This window comes from Acanthopagrus latus, chromosome 6 (assembly GCF_904848185.1).
Source record: "Acanthopagrus latus isolate v.2019 chromosome 6, fAcaLat1.1, whole genome shotgun sequence".
NCBI lineage: Eukaryota > Metazoa > Chordata > Actinopteri > Spariformes > Sparidae > Acanthopagrus > Acanthopagrus latus.
Genome location: NC_051044.1, coordinates 23,720,023 through 23,742,848, shown reverse-complemented (window position 1 = coordinate 23,742,848; position 22,826 = coordinate 23,720,023). Strand labels below are relative to the sequence as shown.

Genomic DNA, 22,826 nt, shown 5'->3' with positions numbered 1-22,826 from the left:
ATGACCAGGATTTTAGTTTAAAGGGGCACTGTGTAGTGTTGGACAAGAAATTCAACCTTTTAATTTGAATATTTACAATATTGGTGAAATAATAAATATAAAAACAAATATTGATCTTTTCCTTAACTGAATAAACAGGCTGTTCTCAGTATAAGGTCCTTCCACAAGGAAGCTAGAAATGTTGCAGAATCTGCCAAATATAAACAAAAGTAAACCAGTATGATATTGATGAAATGAAGTATGAAAAAGTCAGTCAATGATGATTTTCCTCCTCTGATTTAAATGTCGTCCCCAAAACTACATTGTGCACCTTTAATACATTGAAAAAATGTCCTAATATTATCAACAGAGAGTGAGGAAACAACAGGGTTGATGTTCTCTGAAGTTGGACAGACATCAAGCCAGCTAGCCACAGCCGGTCATGTCTTGTAATACTCCTTTGTACCGGCAAGATAATCCCTGTAATTTCAGCTAGTGGGTATACTCCAGCTGTTTGCATAATAAATCAACAAAATAAACTCTCAAAATGTCCTGGTCCAGGCTCATTAGCTGATGGTGGCTAACTGCAGCCAAAGATGGCTAACAAAAAGCAGCAATTGTCGGTTACTCTGGGTATTCGCTGACCCTGAGATTGTTGGAGTTACCTTCATATTCCCAGTTTGGAGTAATTTAGCTATAACATTTTTCTGAGCATGCAGCCATGAGGAGTGAAACATCCATATTTACCTGCACATCTTGTTTTAAGACTAGGAATATTTTGTATTCTTAAAGTACAATAATCACAGTCATAAATTACCAGGACTCTCAGCACATTAAAAGATGCCTCTGCCTTTTCTACTCTTCATTTTTATTTAATGTCAGTCAAACAGTATCATCACAGTGTGCATTATTTATGCTGCCAATCATGGGTCAAAAGTTTGATATAAAACTTGTAAAATAGTGCATTTTCATGAAACATAAGGGTGCTGTCTAAAAGCTAAACCCGTTTGCATTTTCATCACAGGTGTTAATTGTGCCTAAAATACTGTCAGAGATTTCTAATGGAGCTAAAAAGCAGAAGCGCTGCCTAATCAGAGAATTAACAAAGCATTCAGTGCAGAATAGAACAGCTGTTGCATGGAAACACAGTTCAGTGCATTGTTAAGTGTCTGAATTTTTAGTTTCAGCTGAAGAAGCAGCTGAGTTTTGTAGGCGTTAAATGGCCACAGCTCATCCAGTCACAAAGATTTCATGTGACCACACCGCACTACATGTTGATATGTTGTATAAACCAGCTGAGGACTCTTAGTTTTGTTTTTGCCTGTTCTTTAATCGTCCATTGAATCGCGTTTACTGCACTCTGGTGCACACTTTGTTAAGGCCTGACAGTAGACAGGGTCTGGTGGACGAACAGCCATTCATTAACTCTGAGGCATGTGTCTGCACTGGAGAAACAACAAGCAAATCAGGTGACAAAGTGAAAATAGACAAGAGGTCCTTTAAGGTTCAGACAAACACTTTCTTATCTGCTGCTAGAATGGCCGGACATGCATACAGAAAACTGGGGAATGTGAACATGGGAAAAGCACGCCATGACCTACCTGTGTGTCACCCTCTTTAAAACTGCAATATGTAAAAAAAAAAAAAAAAAGATTAATTAGGTAATTATTGAACAGATAGTTGAAACAATTAGGAGCAGCATGTGAAGGACTAACAGTTTTGACATAATGATGTGTATTTATTATGTTGCAACATATCAACTGAAGTTAGCATGCTAACCTGATAGCAGGGTAAAAACCAACACTACCCCCGGTGCTCCCAACTCCCATTCTTTTTTGCTAGCTGCACAGCTAACTAGCTAACAGTGGCTTTAATTGGCAGCAGTTTGCGGTTACTCTGGTGATATGCTGCCCCGTTTTGGTTTTGAGTATGAGTTTGACAGGCAGCTGATTCTTACATATTGCACTTTTTATCCCCCTTAAATACATGTTACATTTTACTGAAGACATTTGAAATATAATCATAATTTGTGACGTTGTGTGGCCTATATCATAACCCTAAGGTTGAAAACATTGTTGTTAATTTTAGCTAGAAAACACACATTCATTCCATCATTTACCAGGCGCTCTCCTCGTTTGGCCTCGTCATTATGTGTCGAAATCCACTTCAGTTGGAAAATGTACCAGTTTAATTAGCAGCCACACATATGTTAGTGCCCGTATATGTGTGTCTGTTCAGACCCCAGATGCACAGCTGTCATGAGTTGAGGCCGTTTGAGTTGTTTTGGGACAGACTCTAAAAGCTGTAATTACCGGTCCTTAAGAGCAGAACGGCTGCAAATTACAGCTGCGCTCTGAGCAAACTAAAATAGCCTGATTCAATTATTTACAAATGAAGAATGCCAATGGTGCGTTATCACACACACAACCAGCTCTCTTTCAGAGGCACACACGTACACACAGACACACACACTCACACACCAGGCTGGTGAATAAGAGATGCGTGACAGGACTGACTGAGGCTTTAGCAGCGGTCTGCCCTCCCTCAGCCTTGTCATGTGTGTTCAATTACCATGGCAAGACTGCACCAGAGCAACAGACGCACAAATAAAGCTATCACACTACCTGACATTTAGATACATTAACCATTCAACATTGACCAAAATATTTTCAAGGTAACATGTCGCAAGTGTTTTTTGTTTTTTTCCAAGGGTGTGAAATCCCTACATTCCGACGTTACATCCGGATGTGTCTGGGTGGGATTGTCGCTCGATATGGCCCATAATCCACATAAAAGGCAGCTGGGAATTTCCCTCCCCGATAGCCCACTTAGAGAATCCCCTCTGTGCTGTAATTTAGTCCCACTGTCCTGTCTGAGAGGCTCACTCCTCCTGAGGTGGATGTGTTAATACTGTGTGACAGTAACCCTGCTCTCCATCTGCTCCTTGTGTTCTCTTCTTCTTCTTCTTCTTCTTCTTCTTCTTCTTCTTCTTCTTCCTCTTCTTCTTCTTCTTCTTCTTCTTCTTCTTCTTCTTCTTCTTCTTCTTCTTCTCTTCAAAACTGCATACCAGAGCCATAACGTAATTACCGCCAATCTCCCAATTGTCTCCAACAAAAGGATAGAGAATGTTAGTTTAGTCGTCCAGCACAGTATCAGACTGGCAGACCATGACTAAACCCGCTAATCTCAAAATGCATTCTCACCCACTCAAGCTTGACCTCTGCCCCCTTCCACTTTGTATCCAACTCAGCTTCACAGTTCAAACCAATCCCTGTTTTCGGTAAGCTTCAAGTTTTTGCAAAGTTGTTTTTAAAAAAAAAAAAAAAAAAAAACAATTAAACACTGTAAATAATCATCTCGCTCGCTCCGCATCATTAATTAGAGCTTCTAATAAGTCTCTATGGGGGCCCTCATTAGGCCCGATTGTAATCTCTCAGCCACAGTGAGAGAAAATAATAATTCATTTCCAGTGTTAGCTCGGCCTGACACGTGGCGCGGCAAAGTGCTGCCAGGTTTGGCTTAATCCGTTGGCCCGAGGGGCACCTCACCATTATGGAGAATGGCATGCTGGGCACCTCGATGTTGCGCTGCCAGAGGGCCCCGTCTGGTTCATGATATCAGCCCACTCCACCCCTCCTCGCCCGTGACTCATTAACAAGCTCAGGTCTCAGGAGGGGTTCCATCTGTGTGCCACCTGTACGAAATCATCAGCGATAGCAGCATTTAATGCAGGACACCGTCCACGTGTGTTTCAGTGCAGTTCTCATGGACCTCATTACTTAAGTGACTGTTGAGTCTGTTTCCTTTTCTTCTCTCTCTTTCTCTGCCACCACCTCTCTTTCTCTCGCTATCTGTCTCTGTCTGTCTGTTTAGCAGAGATGATGGATAGACCGATTAGTCCTCCAGCTGTAAATGAGCTGTGATGTTGACTTTACAGCGACGCATTTTTCCAATATTTCCAAGACCTCCGATTTATCATCACACTGTGATTTATAAAGGCAAATGAGCCTTTTATAATGGTCCATCTGCCTTTAAGCCAAAAAAGGGCAAATGGGCCTTCCTCTTTAAACAATCCTCTTAGAATCTAGCTGTGTGTCCCCTCGTATATGGTGGCCATTTTGTAAAAATTGTAAAAAAGAAACTGAAATAAGTGAAAGCCTTTTTCTAGAACCAAAGTTTAGTTTGTCCCTTCTGGCCTACTGCAGAAACATGGCAGTGTTGCATGGTGGACTCCATGGAAGAGGCAACAAAATATTTTAGATTTTTATTACATTATACGTAAATGAAAACTATTACTATCACGCTCCCTTTCTACCATTAAGTCCCCCTAAATCCTGCACATTGGCCCTTTAAAACATTTTCAGTTGTAGCTGTAATGGATCACAAGTGTGTGAAAAGCTCAGTATGGATGGAATATATGACGATGTGGCAGAGTCCGCCTTTCCCCTGCATAATTAACCTTGCATACCAACACACTAGAGCTTAACAGGGAGCAAAGACGAGTGCTGGTACACGCACTCACACACACAAGTATTACAGCGTTTGACATCATTGTTGACTTTCCCCTTTAATCTTCTGCGGTAAAACAGTGTGTCACAATGAGTCCTTTCAGTTTACAGTTTCTTTGGCTGCAGTGCTGACAGATAAACAGGTTGCTATTCTTCTGTTTCTGCTGCATTTCTGACAGAGTTGGGTTTGCAGTGTCTGCTGCCTTCAGCGGTTGATTTCACATGTCATGTTTGGAAAGACTTCTGTATTGTGTATCATACAGATACACTGTGTCCATCTGCGCCAAGGAGACACAGTGTAATGTTGAGTATTGTTACTTATCTTCCTCCTGCTATATTTAATAATGAGTCTCAATTCAATGCCAGCAATCTCAAACGTTCAACTGTAGGAACAAGAAGAACTACACATTTTAGACTGGAGGGGGAGTTTAAATACATTGGTAACAATAATAAAAGATACTTTGTGTAAACTATAGGTATTGTTCATCCTTAATCTGGTTTATAATGAGGATCACTACACAGTAAAGTTTCCCATGATCCCGCTGTAGCTTGGCTCTATAGTATACCGACAGCTCTGTGTGGTTTCATTTGCTCCAACACCTTGAAATCGTCTTTCACTTAGTCCGCTGACTAACTGTCAATGTGACCGGCTAATTCCTCTGGCATCTGCTACTCATCCTCTCCCACTTACACAAAGTGGATAATCTTTCAGACACAATGGACAATCTAATCAAGTGGAATTTCTGTGCATCCTGCGCTCTGACTGACAGTATTACATTCGATAATCATATTCACATGGCCCGCACACAACAGGCACGCGTAGGCCTGTTAACTGGGGAAAATCAGCAATACTTATTGCATGTACAGGAAATGGGCCAAATATATCGACTTGAGACTTATGAAACAGTGACTCATTTTGTCTGTAATGCATCCAACTGTGTTCACTCTCCTCTGATTTGCAGCGTTGCCTGTGAGCTCAGTGTTGCCGGGCGGAGAGACAGAAGAGTAATGGCCCCCATTTCACCTTTTCTTTGCTATGCATGGATTCACCACTGGAGGTGGGTTTTACTTCCTGCTGGAGTCCCAGTTGAAGATAGGAAAAGGCTTAGGTATGACTGATAGCATAAGGATGAATGTTGAGAGGGAGTATTTAGTGTCTTTTGCAAATGTCTAGAGAACTAGTATATTCTAAAAACACTGGTAAACCAACCAAGTATTATATTCAACACATGATCAAAGTTACCTCTTGCCCTCTACTAAATCTCATGTGGCAAAAGCGCAGTTCCCCTACATATATACAGTACGTGTATACTGATCGAAAGAGATTGCTTTAAATGAGCCCTATGTAGTTTTGGAGAAGAAAATCAAACTCAGGATTTTAATATTTACAATATCAATAAGGTAATATAACCCTAACCCAGACTCAGATTTTTTTTTTTTTCCCATTACGGAGTAAACAGAGTAAAATAAGGTCCCCAGAACACTGTTCTAAGCTAAAAAGTGGTAGGGTCCGCCTAATATAAACAAAAGTAAAACAGTATGACATTGTGTTGTCCTTTAAGGTCAGTTTGTTTATTCAGTCATAGAAACAACGTGTTTGTTTATTTAGTGTGTTTAAGCATAAGAAAAAGGTATCTCTTTCTCTTCTGAACAGAAATGACTTCCCCAAATCTACATAGTGCACCTTTAAAAAAAAACAATAACACAGAAGAGCAAATAAAAGTCAATATCAGTGACAGAATCTGCAGCAGCTCTGGATGGAAATACAGTAAATTCTGTAACCAAATTAAGCTACAAATTTTGATGCCAAATGCTAAAATTAAATGTTATCCTATGAACAACAAACACAATGATTTGCTTGAAGTATGTCCCTACATATTTAACCACCTTTAAATCAGAATCAAAATGAGATAATGGCACCGTCAACATCGACATTGGGGATTTAAATGATTTTGCCTTGGTTGCCATGAGCTACAGTCATAGTCCTGCCTTAATGTGCATGCAGTGATCAGTCGAGTGAATCCCAGCAGAGGATTAACATCACCATCTGTTGACGTAACAGCGTCATTACAGCTATAAACTAAAACCACTGAGACCTGGACGCGTATGAATCCTTTGTGTAATTCTCAAGAATGTTAATCACAGTTCCGTGTGACTGACATGCTTTAAATTGGACCGAACACCATTCATTTTTAAAATATCTCCTCATCTCCCGGGCTATTATTTTAGCATTCTGGCAGCCATTTGACACAGGGACCGGCCAGGTTTGAGAGAGTAGACCATTCACCATGGTTTCTCCAATTAATCCTCCAGTTAATCCTCCTCCAGTGTTAACTAGGCGCAGCAGGCCGTCGGTGCAGGATGATCAGCCTAGCCAAGACGCTGCCAATCACAGCTCCCATCCCCAAAGGACAGGGATGTGGATAGAGAGTGCGCTTATAGCGGCTAATGAAGACCTGGTGGCCGCCAGCAGCTGCTGGCCAGTGATAAGGAAGGAGAGACCTTCAAAGACTTAAATATAGATCATTATAGCCAGTGAGCTACTCAAAGAGCCAACTGAGGATGAGAAGGACTCACCAACCAGGATGGACTGAATTCACACTAATGAGAGGAAGGCACAGGGATGAAGTGGAAATGGTCCAGAGGAGGAAAATGTCCAGTAGGCAGTTCTGACTCTCGTTATTGTTGTGAGAATGCAGAAAATGCTGACACAATGCAGCACATTAGCATAACACATAGTGTAGAAGTGAGCAATACTTTACATGAAACACAACACCTGACGTCCTGAAAAGAGGAAAAGGGAGGCAGCACATATAACACTTCAGTCTGAGTTAGATAAGCACTTACAGTTAGGAAACTGTCTACTCTAAAGCACAACTTTAACTCTTGAGTGTTATTTACTCATTCTTCCTCTTACGAATGAAAAGTTAGATTTGTGAGCAATGTATTTTAACTTAAAGGTCTCATATTATGCTCATTCAGTCTCACAATTTTATTTTGGGTTTGAGCAGTAGAGGTTTGCTCTAATGCTCAAAAACACATCTGTTATCTTAATGCTCTGTTTCAGCTCCTGTCTCTTTAAGACTCCCGAATACCCAGTCGCCTCTGATTGGTCAGCTCATACATGCCTGACCCCAATAACAACAGAGCAGGTGTGCTAAATGAATTCTCATGCGTCAAAGTAGCCACCCTGCATTAATTGGGCAAACACGTGACATGGTGATGTGGTCAAAGTAAAGGCCTGACTACCGATGAGACATTTAAGGAGTAGTGCTTTCTGTGGGAGAGAGGAGCTTCTGTTGGTGCGGACTTTGACCTTATCAACTTTCAAGATCTTTTACATGCACTAGAACATAGATAAAATACTGAAGGAAAAGAAAAAAAATAAACAAAATAGCACAATATGTCTCCTTGAATACACTCATACATTTTTTTCTGCTTCTACAGTCTTACCTGTTCTGTTATGAGCACTAACCTGTGGTGGCTAATGTTAGCAAATGTTCGCTAACTTGAGGTAAATATGAGCATACCGTATAATTTACATTACAAAGTCAGTTTGCTTACTTTATGACTCAACTTCACTTGTGCCGCTGTTACAATATTTTTCACATTTTGGCAAAATGCTAAATAGCAGCAGTAGTTTAGCATTTATTTAGCATTACCCTTTGAAGTTTTAGGTGAAGAGTGTGTCTTTTTGTGCTTGAGTTTCTGAAAACATTTGTAACTGTTTTATAATATTTAATCTTGTGCTGATTGTTTCTTGCCCTTTTAACACTTTATACTTTGTTACAGGAAGAAATAATTCTATGTGAATAAAATCTTACCTATGGACATATTTTTGTACTTGTGGTAACTGTCACCTGTAGCCACTGTTCAGCAAAACTTAATGTCTCGGTTCAGATATAAGCTATGAGAGTTAAAGAAACAGCTTGATCTTCGGTGTGAGCGCGATAGTGATAAACACCAAGGTCACCAACAGAAGACCAGCTTCCACAAGGGAGACAAAGAAAAAGAAAAGAGACAATGTTGTGAGACAGTGTGGGACAGTTCCCATTAATTTAATTCCCTGTGGAGGTCAAAGAACAGACAGCAGGGCCCGTGGGTACTGACGGGAGCAGAGGTTGATTTATTGCTGGAGGGCTGAGGGAAGGAAACTACTGACCTCTTGTGACAAAACATGTTGCAGCTGCGGGTGCAGTTTTGTCTGGTAGAGCTATGGGCTGCCTTCACAACAGTACAGTGGTGGTTGCTCACTTTATGCACGTTTAAAAAGGAATTACAGAGATGTAGTAGTACTGAGTAAAATTAGAACTCAACTCAGCTTGAGTTGTACAGAAAAGTAGAAATAATCAAAACAATTCCATCACTATGTCATGACTCTTTTTTTACCTGATCTTTGAAATTGTATTACGAGCTTGCTGACCTCTGTTCTTTCTATGAATTAGATTGTTTGAAGCGGTACAACATGTTAAGGGAATGAAGGCTTGTTTCAATAATCTTTGACAGCTGGCATCCATTCCATCATGATTTAAAACCTGATTCAGTCACATTTGGGACACAAGTCAATATATTAACCACACAAGTGAAATAAGACATTGACATTTTTATTCAAATGTGGTTTGGAAAAGTAAACCTAACTTCCTGTTACTCCATGTTGTCGATACGGCGTTGAAAACTCGAGCATTGCCTGTCATATTGAACACTAAATCCTAAATTCTGTGTTAGTGTATAAATATATGTAAAACATGAATTTTGCTATGCTTACATGTAGTCAATAGTGTGAAGTCTGGCATCCCAATAAAATAAAATCTCAGTCCTCTGTTGTCATCCCATTTAAATCTGGACTATACTGTGGTTAAATACACTTAAAGTCATTTTTCATACAATATTTTATACTTAATCTTTTAGACATTTGTTTCATGGTTCTAAAAGTGTGGCTGTTTTTTTCCTTTTACTAGTTATTTGTTGATCGAGGTGTTGAAATTGGTGTTTGCTGTCGTGGGATGTTGTGAAAATCTCCTGAAAAATATCTCCCTGATGAAAAACAAAACTCTGCTGAGGAGCAAGGCTGAACTGAGAATTACAGAAATGACAGAATAACATGACAACAACAGTTCATGTCTGTCTCTAGTTCTTCTATTGCACAGTTTATGGTACAGTGATTGTAAACTGATGCTTTTGCAGTAGCTTAGAAATATACTTTGTGTTCACACACACAAAAAAAAAACATCAGTTTGTAACAATTGTATCTGGATTGCCTTATAACTTGGTCTCTTCTCTCTTCTCCTCTAAGAAGGACTGCCCACAGACAGTGATGGCTTTAAACTCCTCACAGATCTCCAGCAGGCTCTTCCCTTTAGTCTCAGGCAGGATGAAGAAGGTATAAAGACAACCCAGCAGGCAGACGAAGGCGAACAGCAAGAAGCAGTACGAGTTCAGGGCATTCTGGGGACAGAGGATAAGGAGAGTGAAGATGTGTGAGGTTAGAGAAGCTTCATGTTTAAAATATTCATTCAAATAGAAGTCCAACCAAAATCCAATAGGAAGGAACTGATTTTTCCAGGAGGTGTTTGCATGTTTCGGCCGTTTGAAGTCCGTTTGGAGTACCTATTTGTAGTGACACTTTTTCGAATGTGTCACATAGCTGGAGATATTTGTGAAAAACTGAAATTCCACCAAAATCTAATAAGTGTGAGTGTCAGATGTTCAAAATCCCATTTAACTGTGTTGCACTCACAATGAGGAATGGAAAGACAAGGCCCAACACAGCAAAACACAACCAGCGCTGGATTCCAACGATGACGAATGCTGCCATTCGATCAGACTGGATGAAGAGCTCACTGTTGAGGGTCGCTCCAGCTCCGCCTGGCAACACGGGGGATTCAATTAATTATGTGTGCATAAAAAAAATCTCCTCTGTGTGAACCATAATGCAGTGTGTAATGCACATACTTGGTCCTCCGCAGAAGAAGAGGATGAAGACGATGATCAAAGCAGCAGCAACGTATGGAGCCCATTGGCTGGAATCCTGCATGACGACAATTTCGTTTACATATTTATGCATCCTGACAATTAGGAGGGTTATTATTAAACAGCTGTGTTTGCACGCCACAGCAAATGATAGCTGATACATGTTTTGCTGATATGGGATCAGGTCTATTTCAGTATTGTTAGCAGTATATTACCATATGATCTCTAATAACGGTCCAATGACGACACCTTATTTTCTCAATTACCCTCGGTGGTGTCGAGCCATGTGAATAGTTTTGTGGGTTTTTTTGTTCTACTCCAATTTAGTGGAGGTCAGGGTGGGATGTTTGAATGTTGGGAGAATTTCATACTGCTGTGTTCCAGGCTGCCCGATATAAAGATGTAGGGAAACTTTTTAATTTCTTCAGGTTTGATCAGCAAGTAAAACAAATGATGTAATGAGTAAATCTGGGGAGACGACAGGCCATATTTTCAGTTAGAACAACTTAATTGGTACTCTGTTAGCTGATGTTAGCATTCAACCACTTTGCAGCTAACATTACCATTTAATCACATAAAGTGCATTTCCCTCAATTATTGATGTTGCTTCACCTTGAGTCTGGACCGGCTGCTGATCAATCATGAAGTGTTGAAATGGTTTGTTAGATTTTTCTATTTTTTCTTGAACTATTTTTTTCTGTTCACAACTTGCAACCTGGAACACAGCAGTATGCCATTATCCTATAATTTGAGCGTCCTTCCCACCATTTTTCTAAGGAAAATGGCTGCAGTGTGAACAGTCTATGTACGATAATTTAAATTCTGATTCCTACAGGGACAGTTACCTTTCTTAGCAAGCTCGAGTGAAGACTGTTCATTCTAAAATCCATGGAATATTCAGAGTTACCAGGGCATGTGCTGTTATGTATTTTTTCAGAAATCACTTCCACTGTGTGTGGTTAGAGACACGAATCGCAGAGACTGATATCTAACACATGTGCAGATAGAACTCAAACTGCCTGCATGGATTGACACTAGCATGGGTACCAAAGTATGTGAAAACTATGCTTTTGTGTGACTTGTTTGAAGCAACCCTTTCAAATATGTAGCTTCCAGCTTCTCTCACAGTTACATCAGTTTCAGTTTTCAAATATAACAGGTTTACCTTCAGGCTGAGTGCGACAGTGACACACACCCAGGTAGCAGACATGAATCCATAACCTCCCCAGAACAAAGGCCTCCTGCCAGTGTGCTCAATCAGCAGTCCCTGAGAGACAGAGTGGTCAACAAAATATGGCAGTAATTACATATTTTGTATACATAGAATTTCAAAATGTTCTAAGATAATGTTTTCTGTCAGTCATTTCCCCTGACACTTCAAAACCAAGTCGTTAAAGGCCATTAAATACCAAATGGCATACATTAAAATGATGCCCTACTAGACAGGAGCCGAAATGTAATTTGATTTTTATGCTTCTGGTTCTTGTGTTCGCACATCCTGTGTGTCCATCATTTCAGTACAGCTTAGTCAGCAAACACCCACATGATAGAGTATTACCTGAAATATGTACAGGATTGATAGCCTAGATTTGCATTTTGGCTGTTGTTTTACATTTTAAAACAAGTCCCCATCTATTCCAGCTGTTCGGGAGAATGCTGCAACCCTGTCTTGCTGTGAGACTCCATAAATGTTTTGTGGACTATGAAAACTTCCCCTGACTCTCTGCAAAGTGGTGAGTAGATAATGACTACGTTTTCATTTTCGGGTGAAGTTATCCTGTAATTACACCAACATGTGTCACATACATTATGTTGTAGTGAGGAAAGTTTGCCCTGGGAGTGCACGCAGCAATGGACTCGAGGTGACAGCCTGGATTAGCTTGTAGGTTAATTAGCTGGTCATAACTAATTATATTGAATTTTTACCACATGTCAGTGTGTTTCTGGTGGGATTTAATATAAGACATACAGGAACTAAACAACTAAGAAGTCTATAACAGTCTCTCCATTATTTCTGTTTCACAAAAAGATGTACTGTACCAACATGTGGAGACACTCTAAAGAGCTCAGGTACAAATGATTAAGTTACTCACACAGAAAATGGTTATGATTATTTCAGATACTCCAAGACCAAGAGTGACGTAGCGGATCTGGTCTCTCGGTATACCTGCCTCCAGGAAGATGTCAAAAGAGAAGGTACTGAGCTGGGAAGGAGAAGCAAATTGGTTTGACTTTGAAAATCTTAATAAGCCCTAGCACAAAATAAAATGTTTCCATCCTCACCATAGTTATGCCCGACAGCTGGTTGCAGCATTGGATGAAGGACATGGTCATGAGTTGCCATCGGACAGTCCGGTCCCTCAGGAGCTCCAGAGGGCTTTTTGGTGGGGCGCTCTCAATGGCCACCTGCTCAGCCAACATCTCGTCCATCTCCTCTTTGTAGTCGCCTTTGCCCCACAGACTCTGGAGAGCTGAGATGAGAAGCCCAAAGACATAAAAGTGCTCTATGATCCAAAAAAAATAAATGTGTAGACCACAACATACAGTGTCACAGGTAAACACCTCTTAAAGGTTCAATATGTAGTAATTTATTGAAAACATTCAAAAGTTAACTAGTTCTACATTAGCAGAATGTGAAGAAAAACCAGTTTGACATCATGACATCCACGTATTGTGTTGTAGAGACTCAAGTTAGCATGCTAACCAGCTTTCCCCGACCTATCCTGGTCGAAAGCTCCTGTGCTAGTAGAGTAAACACCAACACACAACACTATTGTGTCCAAGCCTGGACTGCTGACTTCATGGCCAGCTGAGCTAAGTGACTAATGGTAGCAACAGTTAGCAGTTTTTTTTTCTGATGATATGCTGCTCTCTATTTATTTTGAATATGAATTAAACATGATGCCCATTCATGTTGCACCTTTATTATTTTGAAACTATATGAATTGAATTCATCCTTGGATGACTTTCCTCCAAACAAGGTATTTAGCACTTAAAATGATGCTCGATGCTAACACTGAAATGCTCTTTGGTCACATACTGCATGAATTTTGGGGAAATATACAAACCTTTTTTGCAAGCCTTATCATCCCCTTTCTCTATGAATAAGTATCTGGGAGCCTCAGGAAGAAAAGGCAACACTATAACCTGAAGCACAGAGAAACATGCAGGAACGCAGAGGACGATGTTCCATTGCTCCTCACGACCGAGGATCTCACTGAAAGAAAAAAACAAAACAAGAACAAGAGGAAGTCTTGAGTCTGAGTTTAGATGTTTGGGGTTTTTTGCATCATTATATACACTTCCTCATATTGAGCTTAAGCTCTTTTTTCACAAATCTCAAAATTTCCTTCTTCAGCTAAAAGAACAGAAGTTAGTTGGTAAGACTTGAGACATCCAGTTTCTAATCTCTACCAAGCAATTTTACAAAGCAGTTAGAGTAGAGACATCACCAGGCTCAACAGACGAGTAAAGCTGAGTATCGTCAGCATAACATGGATAAAAAACACAACCAAAACAGCTGGTCAAGTGACCCAAGGGGAGCATATATGATCAAAATTGAAATGGTCCAAGACTTGACCCCCGAGGCAGTGGCACTGTAGAACATGGTTTGCCAATAATAATTTGTAATAATTTTCTCGTATCCTGTAAAATATTCAGAAAAAAGGAACTGTTGTCTCCATATACATACCTTAGTCCAAATAAACGTCCAGACAGCTTGCCAAGTGACGCAAAGGTCACTGCGGTCAGACTCACTACGCCTCTTAGCTTCCTGGGTGAAATCTCTACCAGGTACATCATATGAGTGCTCCATCCCAAACCTGCCGGTCATGAGATAATGTTAATCAATCAAGTAAAAACATGACATGCATTATTTTTGACACAGAATATGGCTTACCCGCCGTGTAGCCATGCAGGATCCTCGCCACAATAATCATCTCATATGATTTGGCACTTTTACTCATCAGCATGATCGCTGCTGCCATGATGGCAACAAAGCTGTTTGCGATCATTGCCTTTTTTCTGATGACAGAACACATGTCACTTGATGTCTTTTCAGGCAGCAGGACTGAATGTTGCAGTAGATCTTTTTTACTCACCTTCCCAGCCTGCCTGAGACAAATTTAACAGTGGTGGCACCAAAGAGTCCCCCGACAGCATACAGGGAAACAATAAGGGACCAGATCATGGTGATCGTCTGCGGAGGCGGAGGCTCTTTATATCTGTCATACCAACTGTTGTTGATGAAGCTCTGTATGTACTGCAGGGAAAGTTTTCAAGAACATTAACCATCTTTTTGACGAGAGCAGCAAAAAACTGAATGCAAAGTGATGTTTCTTACCGGTGAGGGAGAACTCAGTCCAGTATTGTGGTAGCCATTATGAAAGGTTCCACCGAATCCCAATATAATGATGAGGAACATGGCATTACCGTGCGTCTACAAGCCAGAGTGAAGAACAGAGGTAGGACTCAGTAGTGATCCTAGGTGCACTGCAGAAATGTCCCCACCGCTGATTTGTTACAAATGTGCTAAAAAATTGCTTGCACCAAGAAATGTTAACTTACGAATGAGATTAAATTAATTTTGATTATGCAATTTGCCGGACGTAATAATGTACTCTGACATCATGCTATCTCCATGTTACATTACCTAATTTGCACATATTGAATTCCATTTGAATGTTTTTTCCACCTGAGCCCTTACAGTATGTTCTTACCACTTGTCAGCGCAATTTGAATTATTGGCACTTAATTTTGAGAAATTGCAGTGTGACCTGACTGATAACAGCTGGTGACTTTTTTGTGTCCATTTAATAGGGCTTGTTTGATACAGCCACTAGACTCAGCCACCAACACTACAGTGGGAAAGTCTAAAGAGCTCAGCATTGATCTGGAAGAGCCAATTATTGATTTGAACAAGTCAAGAAAGTCCATTGGATCCATTTCAAAGCAGTTACATGGCACATCTGTGTCACAGCCACGGTCACCTGCTGCTGAGAGAAAATTGGTCAGGATGGTCAAGAGTCAACAAAACACCACCAAAAAGCAGATCTGCAATGAATTGGAAGCTGCTGGAAGACAGGTGTTAGTGTCCACAGTCAAGTGTGTGTTCTACATCAATGTGAGCTGAGAGACTACAGTGCAAGAAAGAAGCCATTGATTTGTGACAAAGTGTTTTGTGTTTCACTCATTCATCACAGAAAAATGAGAGGTGTAGAAATCATTGGAACTGAACACTGCCATGATACACAGTTTCTTTAAACGTGTATCTAAGCTTTTGACTTTGGCTATGACCTTGAGTGAGTGAGTAGTGAGTAGGAAAAAATATGTAGGTCTAATATACAGTAAGCTTTATTTAACTTGCTTCATTTCAATAACTTCGGTCTTTTTGTCATAATGACATTTTGGAGAAATGTCTGCAGACCTTCCCCATCAAAGACACAATTAATTAAAGTTATTTGAATCACTCCAAGTTATGCAAATGTTAACTTCCCTCCTCAAATCCATATTTTACTGATAAGGCAATTCACTTTCATTAAAAGAACTTTATCTATAAGAATACATTAATTGAATGCCAGATCAGAAAGTGTTCCAACAAAAATAATGTCACAGGGTACATTTTACATTATAGTTAATATTACATTTATTGTAGGAAATCGTGGTTATTTAAATAAGGCCAATGCATTAGTGTGAAATTAATGGCTTTCAAATTTCACTAATCGTTCAGGATGTTGTCAGGTGAATTATTTACTGTGAAAATAAATTAAAATTAAATGAATGAAAAAACACTATCAATGAAACATCTCAGAAAAGAAAAGTGTTTCGGTTTTAGATGAATAAATGTAATCTTAAAAGCATGTCAATTATCTGCTGAGTACTTCCTGTAAAATAAGGACCACTCAGTGTGGAACTAGATGACTGCAACAACTGATGTTGTAACAACATGAAACGACTGTTTCATGATCTCAGTTAATTGATATTTACTGACAATGTGTTTCCTGGCTGAGACTTTTTTTGTTTAGTACTTCAACGAAATCAGTATCTTTTGTAACATTGCTCTCTATCTGTTGAGTGTCACTTTACTTTTTTTTTGCCTTGTGAAGAGTTTAAAAATAACTCTGAAACTGACAGAGTGGAATGACTCAGCTAAAATTGCTCTCCATGAGTCACTGAGCTCCAACAAACTCAAAAGCAACCTGCTCAGCTAAAAACACGTTATTATGTTTACTTCCATTTTCCATGTTTCAAAAAAAAAGTGTGTTGGACAAAGCCAATGTAATGTACAAGACAATAAGCAAATCTTTCTAAAAGATTTTGAAACAAACATATTTTCATACTGCATCAACTGCCCTGTGAACAATTATAAATGTGTAAATTTGTAGATAATAATTATACTATCTTCTTTTAAACAAATACAGTAGAATTCAGTAAAGTCCTACCAGCTGTCGCAGCAAACTCTCCATTTTGTCTTTTCTGGTATGGATCTTACAGTGAATATGTACAGACCACATGGACTCTGTTAGGTATTCCAAGCTGGTTATTAACTTTTTAGACTTTAACTTAAAAAAAACCTGCAATCGCCCTGCAACTCTGACAGTGACTTCCCCTGTGTGAGTCCCATCAGCCCCCTGATAGAGCAGGGTGCAGGGTTATAGTGTAATTGAGTGAAACCATGTAAACTCAGTTACTGAAATTGCAGAAAAAACCCAAATCACTGTCAGCCCTTCAAAAAACTGGAGACACACAGGTAAAGTGACAAAATTAAAGGGTAACTCCACCAATTTTACATATTAAAGTGTGTTTATAGGTCCTGAGGAGGACATGTGTGAAAAACAAGTATAAACCCTTTCATTGACTCCAGCGGAAGCTGTGTGTAATCTGATAATTTACAGTCACAGAGTGACTAAATTGCATTGTGGGTAATGTAGGCACCAGGTTTTGAAGAGTGAACGAAAAAAGTAATCTAAAAACAGGGATATTTCTGGTTCTGAGACATACGTTTTGAACTGTCCATAATGAGTCCAGCACTGTTAGTGCAAAATATCCACGATGCAACTGAGCTGCTGTGTGACATCACTGGACACGATTTATCAGACTACAGGCAGCTTCCCCAGAGCAACAAAAGGCTTTACACCACTTTTTTCACATATGCAATAGTCCTCCCCAAGACCTGTAAATACACTATAATGAGTACAGTTGGTGAAATTGCCCTTCTAATAGTCCCACATAAATAAAAGAAGGGCATTGAGAGTTCAGTGGAGACCTTTGACCCACAATGCAATGCTCTCAGGAAATGAGGGTTCTGCTCCCAGCTGGCCTAGAAAGATCTTAACAAACGACAAATAGATATCATCTCTAATAAACAGAAATAGGCTTGGATGTTTTGTTTGGGGAAAACATTTTATTGTGGCATTTCAAATTTGTTTTTCTTCATTTATAATAGACATCCAGTTAGACATATAGAATAAAATAGACATATCATCCTGTTAGTATATATATATATATATGTGATTTACTGCAGCATTTGAAAAAACAGGAAAAACAAGCAATAGCTACACGGTATGTTCTGGACCCAGGCGTTGTTCACACTCTCGTCCAGCAGAGGGCAGTGAAGGCTGACTCGGTTACTAGATGTGAACCTGGGCTCCGCTCTTCTCTGCCCTCGCTGACTGACGCTCCGCCGGAAACAACAGCGTCCAGTGTTTTCCGTAGTCATCGTTGTCTAGCTGGTAACGGAGAGAAGTGGACTCTGTCTGCACAAAGAAAGTCTTTAGTTTGAGTGGTTGTTTCTATATTTTGGACTAAAAAATGCCGCTAGAGAATCTAGAAGAGGAGGGTCTGCCCAAGAACCCTGACCTGAGGATAGCACAGCTCAAGTTCCTGCTCACTATGGACGGTCACAAACAGGATGCTAAAGTGAAGACTGAGCTCATGGACGCTATCAAGGCTAACAGTGAGTTAGCATTTCGCCGTCACTTGTAACAGGGACCGTAATAGCCTGGTCTTTATGTACATGTTGCAGTAAGCGCACGTATTTTGTACTGGGTGCATCGTTTGTTGGTAAAAGTGGGCAAAATCTGAATGTGTATTCCACTTTAATACATCTGTCATCACAGGGGAATTAGCACGCTAGCTAACTTTATTAGCTAACGTCAACTAGCTAGCCAAAAGCAATCTGACGAAGGGTGGTTCGACAAAGTTTGCGTAACATTACCAAGTTTAATCACTCATAATTTCAGGGTTTACTTTATTGTATAATGCTGCATTGGAGAGTACAAGAGGCTATGTGAAAGAGGAGACACTTTTCCACAGTTTAAACAGTCATGATCTGTTTCTGCTTCAGATATGGCTCCATACTATGAGGGTCTGTGTAAGGACCTGAAGTGGCAGCTGGACGGTGACCTCCTGAATAAAATGAAAAAGGCCAATGAGGAGGAGCTGAAGCGCCTGGACGATGTGCTGGAGGACGCAGAGAAGAACCTGGGGGAGAGCGAGATACGAGACGCCATGATGGCCAAGGCTGAATATCTGATCAGAATTGGAGACAAGGTAACACCTCCACAGGACAGGACATCCATGAGTAGGCTGTCTTTGGCATGGGCATGTCCTGTAAAGTGTGAAAAATTGAGCACCTGTGGGTGTTTTTTGAAGAGCTGCTCTGTGTTGGTCTGTCACAGTTTGACACTTTGGCAGATATGTGTGATGTGTCAGTTCGGCACATTGATGTGCATAATGAGAGTGACTCAGAAAAGTTGGCCAGCATATTTATTTTTCTGACCACTGAAACACAGTGTGTAACAACGCTGTGTACGCCACTGAAAATCAAATAGCTTAGTTTTGGATGCAGTATTTATCAGAGTGCCTGAGGAGAAACAGAAACGAACTGTGGGAGATCACTCCTGTCACCAGCTGTATCCTTAAAAACGCTTTTCTGAAGCAATGATGAGAGTTATCTTGGGCAGGGAATACACAAGACCATTTAAACTCATCTACAAATCCAGGCTGGACATCATGGCCATATAAGCAATGCACAAAGTTACCCCACTTAACAGAGAAGCATCTGTTAATGTGTCAAAAGTGGTGCCATGTATTGTTTTCTGTATCTCTGTTTAACATAATTAGTCAGCACTGTACTGAGAATAATTGGTCTTTCAGTGTATCTAAATAGGCTGCCTTTTATTGTCTCCTAAGCCGTAAGAGTGTAAGCGTCTTCAGTTTGCAGTAGACTAAAACCGTTTGCATTGTTTTCGCCATTGAGAATGTAATATAAAAACTGTTAACTAACATAAGTGGGTAGAAATCCATACAATACTAAATACTATTAAATACACAAAATACTGGGATGAGAAAATTTATCTAATAAATGGTGATCTGTCATTTAAAAAATAAAAATAGATTCTCTATACAACTGATATCAATGGAATTCTAAGTCTAACAGAAAAATGTCCAATATATTTCATATGCTACTGATCATTAACTGATAATAGATTGTTTGTAGATTGTTTGATTTTAAATTGTTTAAAATTGTGTCCCTAATTGCGATGATTGCTGTTAAGTGCATTGCGGTGTCATTCTGAACATCATTTGAAGACAATCTCATGTCATTGTCTCCTCACAGCTCAGACACATTCCATCCTCTAAGACACTGGATCGAATTTAAAACACAAAACAACGCTTGCCACTGAAAATCGCTCCCTTCGATTGTTGATAGATTCATACACTTTTAAGAGTGCTGACTTGTTGTCATTTTGGTATATTAATGCTAACTGTATCGTTAAGGGAAAATACCATTATCTGATGACTTTCCTGTTCAGTGACAGTTTTAAAGTAGTACTGACGCTCTCTCCAGCACGTTTGCCAGGTCTTTACTATTAACAGCACTTTTAATCCACTATTCATACTATCAGCTTCAGTGTTTTGGATGACAGATATTAATGTTGGTTACTTTCTTTATAATGACAAGACATTCTGACAAAATGATTTCTATCTGAAATTTTACAGCAGTAAGCAAAGTCTCATGATTAAAGATTTAGTTTGTTTCATGTTTTTGAACACTTGTAACATTGACATTGTCTCGTACCTCCACAGGAGGGCGCCCTGACAGCCTTCAGGAAGACCTATGACAAGACAGTGGCACTGGGTCACAGACTAGACATCGTCTTCTACCTCCTAAGGATCGGCCTCTTCTACATGGACAGTGACCTCATCACACGCAACTCTGAGAAAGCAAAGAGGTAAAAAAAAGACTGATATCCTCATTCTGACACATTTCCACCCACAGTTTCAGTACTCACCTATCTAACTACCCCCGTCTCCACAGCCTCATTGAGGAGGGGGGAGACTGGGACAGGAGGAATCGTCTGAAAGTCTACCAGGGCCTGTACTGCGTGGCCATCAGGGACTTCAAACAAGCTGCTGAGCTCTTCCTCGACACAGTCTCCACCTTCACTTCCTACGAGCTCATGGACTATAAGACCTTTGTCACCTACACCGTCTACGTCTGCATGATCGCCCTCAAACGGCCTGACCTCCGTGAAAAGGTAGGAGAGAAAGGAGTGTGTGTACTCAGAAATGATTATGAGGTATGTTTGTGTGTAAGCAGTATAAAAGGTGATGAATTTGGCTAATTGCTTCATCATAATATACAGTATGTGGGCTGGATTTGTGAAATACCTTCACCGAGGTTATTGGTGTGGACACATGTGTGTAAGTTGGCACTTTGACTGCAATGAAATGTGTTGGTCTGCAGGTAATAAAGGGAGCAGAGATCTTGGAGGTGCTGCACAGTCTGCCTTCTGTCCGTCAATATCTTTTTTCCCTCTACGAGTGCCGTTACTCTGTCTTCTTCCAGTCTTTGGGTGAGGAAGCCCTTTTTATATGCACACACATTAAGTGAAAAACTAAATGCTCTCTAACACTAAAATACATTTCAATATTGAATTTGCCAGTTTTACTCACAGGAACAATGTGTCCCCCTGTTCTTTCCTCTGCCACAGCCATGGTGGAGCAGGAGATGAAGAAGGACTGGCTCTTTGCCCCACACTACCGTTACTATGTGAGGGAGATGAGGATCCAGGCCTACAGCCAGCTGCTAGAGTCCTACCGCTCCCTCACCCTGGGCTACATGGCTGAGGCCTTTGGCGTCAGCACAGAGTTCATCGACCAGTGAGTTCATGTATACTATTTCCATGTGCCACATCCTCTGGAGAGTTTCAGTGAATTCATTTCAAACAGTAGTTGACGTCTAGTTCCCTTGAGTGTCATGATGTTGGAGTGGACATACATACTTCCATCACATAAGATCAAATTGTACATTTGTACAAAGGATTATTTGGGAAATTAAAGGTATATTTCAATTAGGTGAGAAGATTGCTGCCTCTGTCATGTCTCTATGGTAAATGTAAATCTATAGCCACATGCCAGGTTTGTGCAGCTATTTCCCAGTCTTTAGTCTTTACGCTAAGCTAGCCAGTTGTTGGTTGTAGTTTTACTGTCACTGCATGGACATGAGTGGTATCATCTCATCAGCTAACTATTTCAAGAAAGGGAAAAAGTGCATTTTCCTGAACTTTTCTGTCAGCTGTACATATTTCTTTTTTCCTGCCTCATGCATTTGGGTTGAAGGTTTAGGTGAAGCGTCACTTTTTTGCTTAAACTTAACTAAATCTCCTGTCCTTCCTCAGGGAACTGTCCCGATTCATAGCTGCTGGCCGCCTCCACTGTAAAATTGATAAAGTGAATGAGATTGTGGAAACCAATAGGTAATGTTATGATTCTTCACACCTTTAAAATTCCAGAGATAACTCAAAAGGCAGCACTCTAAATCGTTTCCCTTCTTCTCAGACCTGATAGCAAAAACTGGCAGTACCAGGAAACCATCAAGAAGGGCGACTTGCTGCTCAACAGAGTCCAGAAGCTGTCCAGAGTTATCAACATGTAACTGCGGCGGCAGTGTTGTCACACCACAGCAAGGGCGACTTGCATCTTTCTTCTTGGTATACCCACACCTGTAGTTTGTCTGACAAAGTGACTCTTATAATGTGTATATAATAAAATTTGTTTAACTGTTGGGATTGCATTTCTCCAGGGTGGTTTTCTTTTTAATGCAGGAAAGAGGCAGACACATCATTTCATATAAATAGCAGTATAAATTATTTTATTTACAGAAACTTGTTACAAAACAAATATACTATACAATCTTTTTTCTTTAAATATTAATTCTAACCTATGTTTTGTTCATGAATTACATAGCAGCCAATACATAAGTCCAGCTGAAAATGATTTTGATAATGTATACAAAAAAATTTCTATACACGCTTTTACATAGTATGAATGGTGGATTTATTTTTTCCTCCCAAACACGAGCTG

The 22,826-nt window shown here is 40.1% G+C and overlaps 2 protein-coding genes and 2 long non-coding RNA genes across 5 annotated transcripts; 2 read left to right on the top strand and 2 right to left on the bottom strand.

Annotated features, from left to right (window-relative positions):
- Nucleotides 1–932: 932 nt before the first annotated feature.
- LOC119021727 lies at nt 933–2,241 on the bottom strand. The gene is made up of 3 exons (XR_005075726.1): nt 2,099–2,241; nt 1,581–1,602; nt 933–1,424 (listed from the first exon to the last, which is right to left on the bottom strand). It is a non-coding gene; the product is annotated as an uncharacterized LOC119021727 (long non-coding RNA).
- Nucleotides 2,242–8,549: 6,308 nt separating this feature from the next.
- Nucleotides 8,550–16,959, bottom strand: slc2a9l1 (solute carrier family 2 member 9, like 1). Of its 2 annotated transcripts, none has more exons than XM_037101601.1 (12): nt 16,898–16,959; nt 14,800–14,895; nt 14,558–14,718; nt 14,356–14,480; nt 14,149–14,278; nt 13,526–13,674; nt 12,741–12,928; nt 12,551–12,661; nt 11,623–11,724; nt 10,440–10,515; nt 10,225–10,352; nt 8,550–9,932 (listed from the first exon to the last, which is right to left on the bottom strand). In XM_037101601.1, the coding sequence occupies exons 1-12, from the start codon at nt 16,919–16,921 to the stop codon at nt 9,747–9,749; spliced, it is 1,476 nt and encodes a 491-aa protein (XP_036957496.1). In that variant the 5' UTR covers nt 16,922–16,959; the 3' UTR covers nt 8,550–9,746. The 2 variants fall into 2 exon arrangements, with proteins under 2 accessions (XP_036957496.1, XP_036957498.1); XM_037101603.1 differs by having other exon boundaries at nt 12,551–12,628.
- Nucleotides 9,834–12,882, top strand: LOC119021356. Its single transcript, XR_005075537.1, has 4 exons — nt 9,834–9,969; nt 12,099–12,190; nt 12,577–12,653; nt 12,746–12,882. It is a non-coding gene; the product is annotated as an uncharacterized LOC119021356 (long non-coding RNA).
- A 1,171-nt stretch (nt 16,960–18,130) lies between the features above and the next one.
- psmd6 (proteasome 26S subunit, non-ATPase 6) lies at nt 18,131–22,536 on the top strand. Its single transcript, XM_037101124.1, has 8 exons — nt 18,131–18,411; nt 18,802–19,007; nt 20,547–20,692; nt 20,779–20,998; nt 21,208–21,316; nt 21,455–21,623; nt 22,142–22,219; nt 22,302–22,536. The coding sequence occupies exons 1-8, from the start codon at nt 18,267–18,269 to the stop codon at nt 22,396–22,398; spliced, it is 1,170 nt and encodes a 389-aa protein (XP_036957019.1). The 5' UTR covers nt 18,131–18,266; the 3' UTR covers nt 22,399–22,536.
- Nucleotides 22,537–22,826: the final 290 nt, after the last annotated feature.

Bases quoted from the DNA above. Each gene is read 5' to 3' on its own strand.
- slc2a9l1 (XM_037101601.1), bottom strand. From the start codon at position 16,921: ATGGAGAGTTTGCTGCGACAGCTG. The intron at 12,929-13,525 runs GTTTGTATATTT...TTCTCATCTCAG, and splicing joins TGATAAGGCTTGCAAAAAAG to CTCTCCAGAGTCTGTGGGGC. The intron at 10,516-11,622 runs GTAAACCTGTTA...GTCGTCATGCAG, and splicing joins CTGTCGCACTCAGCCTGAAG to GATTCCAGCCAATGGGCTCC.
- psmd6 (XM_037101124.1), top strand. From the start codon at position 18,267: ATGCCGCTAGAGAATCTAGAAGAGGAGGGTCTGCCCAAGAACCCTGAC. The intron at 18,412-18,801 runs GTGAGTTAGCAT...TTTCTGCTTCAG, and splicing joins GGACGCTATCAAGGCTAACA to ATATGGCTCCATACTATGAG. The intron at 22,220-22,301 runs GTAATGTTATGA...CCTTCTTCTCAG, and splicing joins GAGATTGTGGAAACCAATAG to ACCTGATAGCAAAAACTGGC.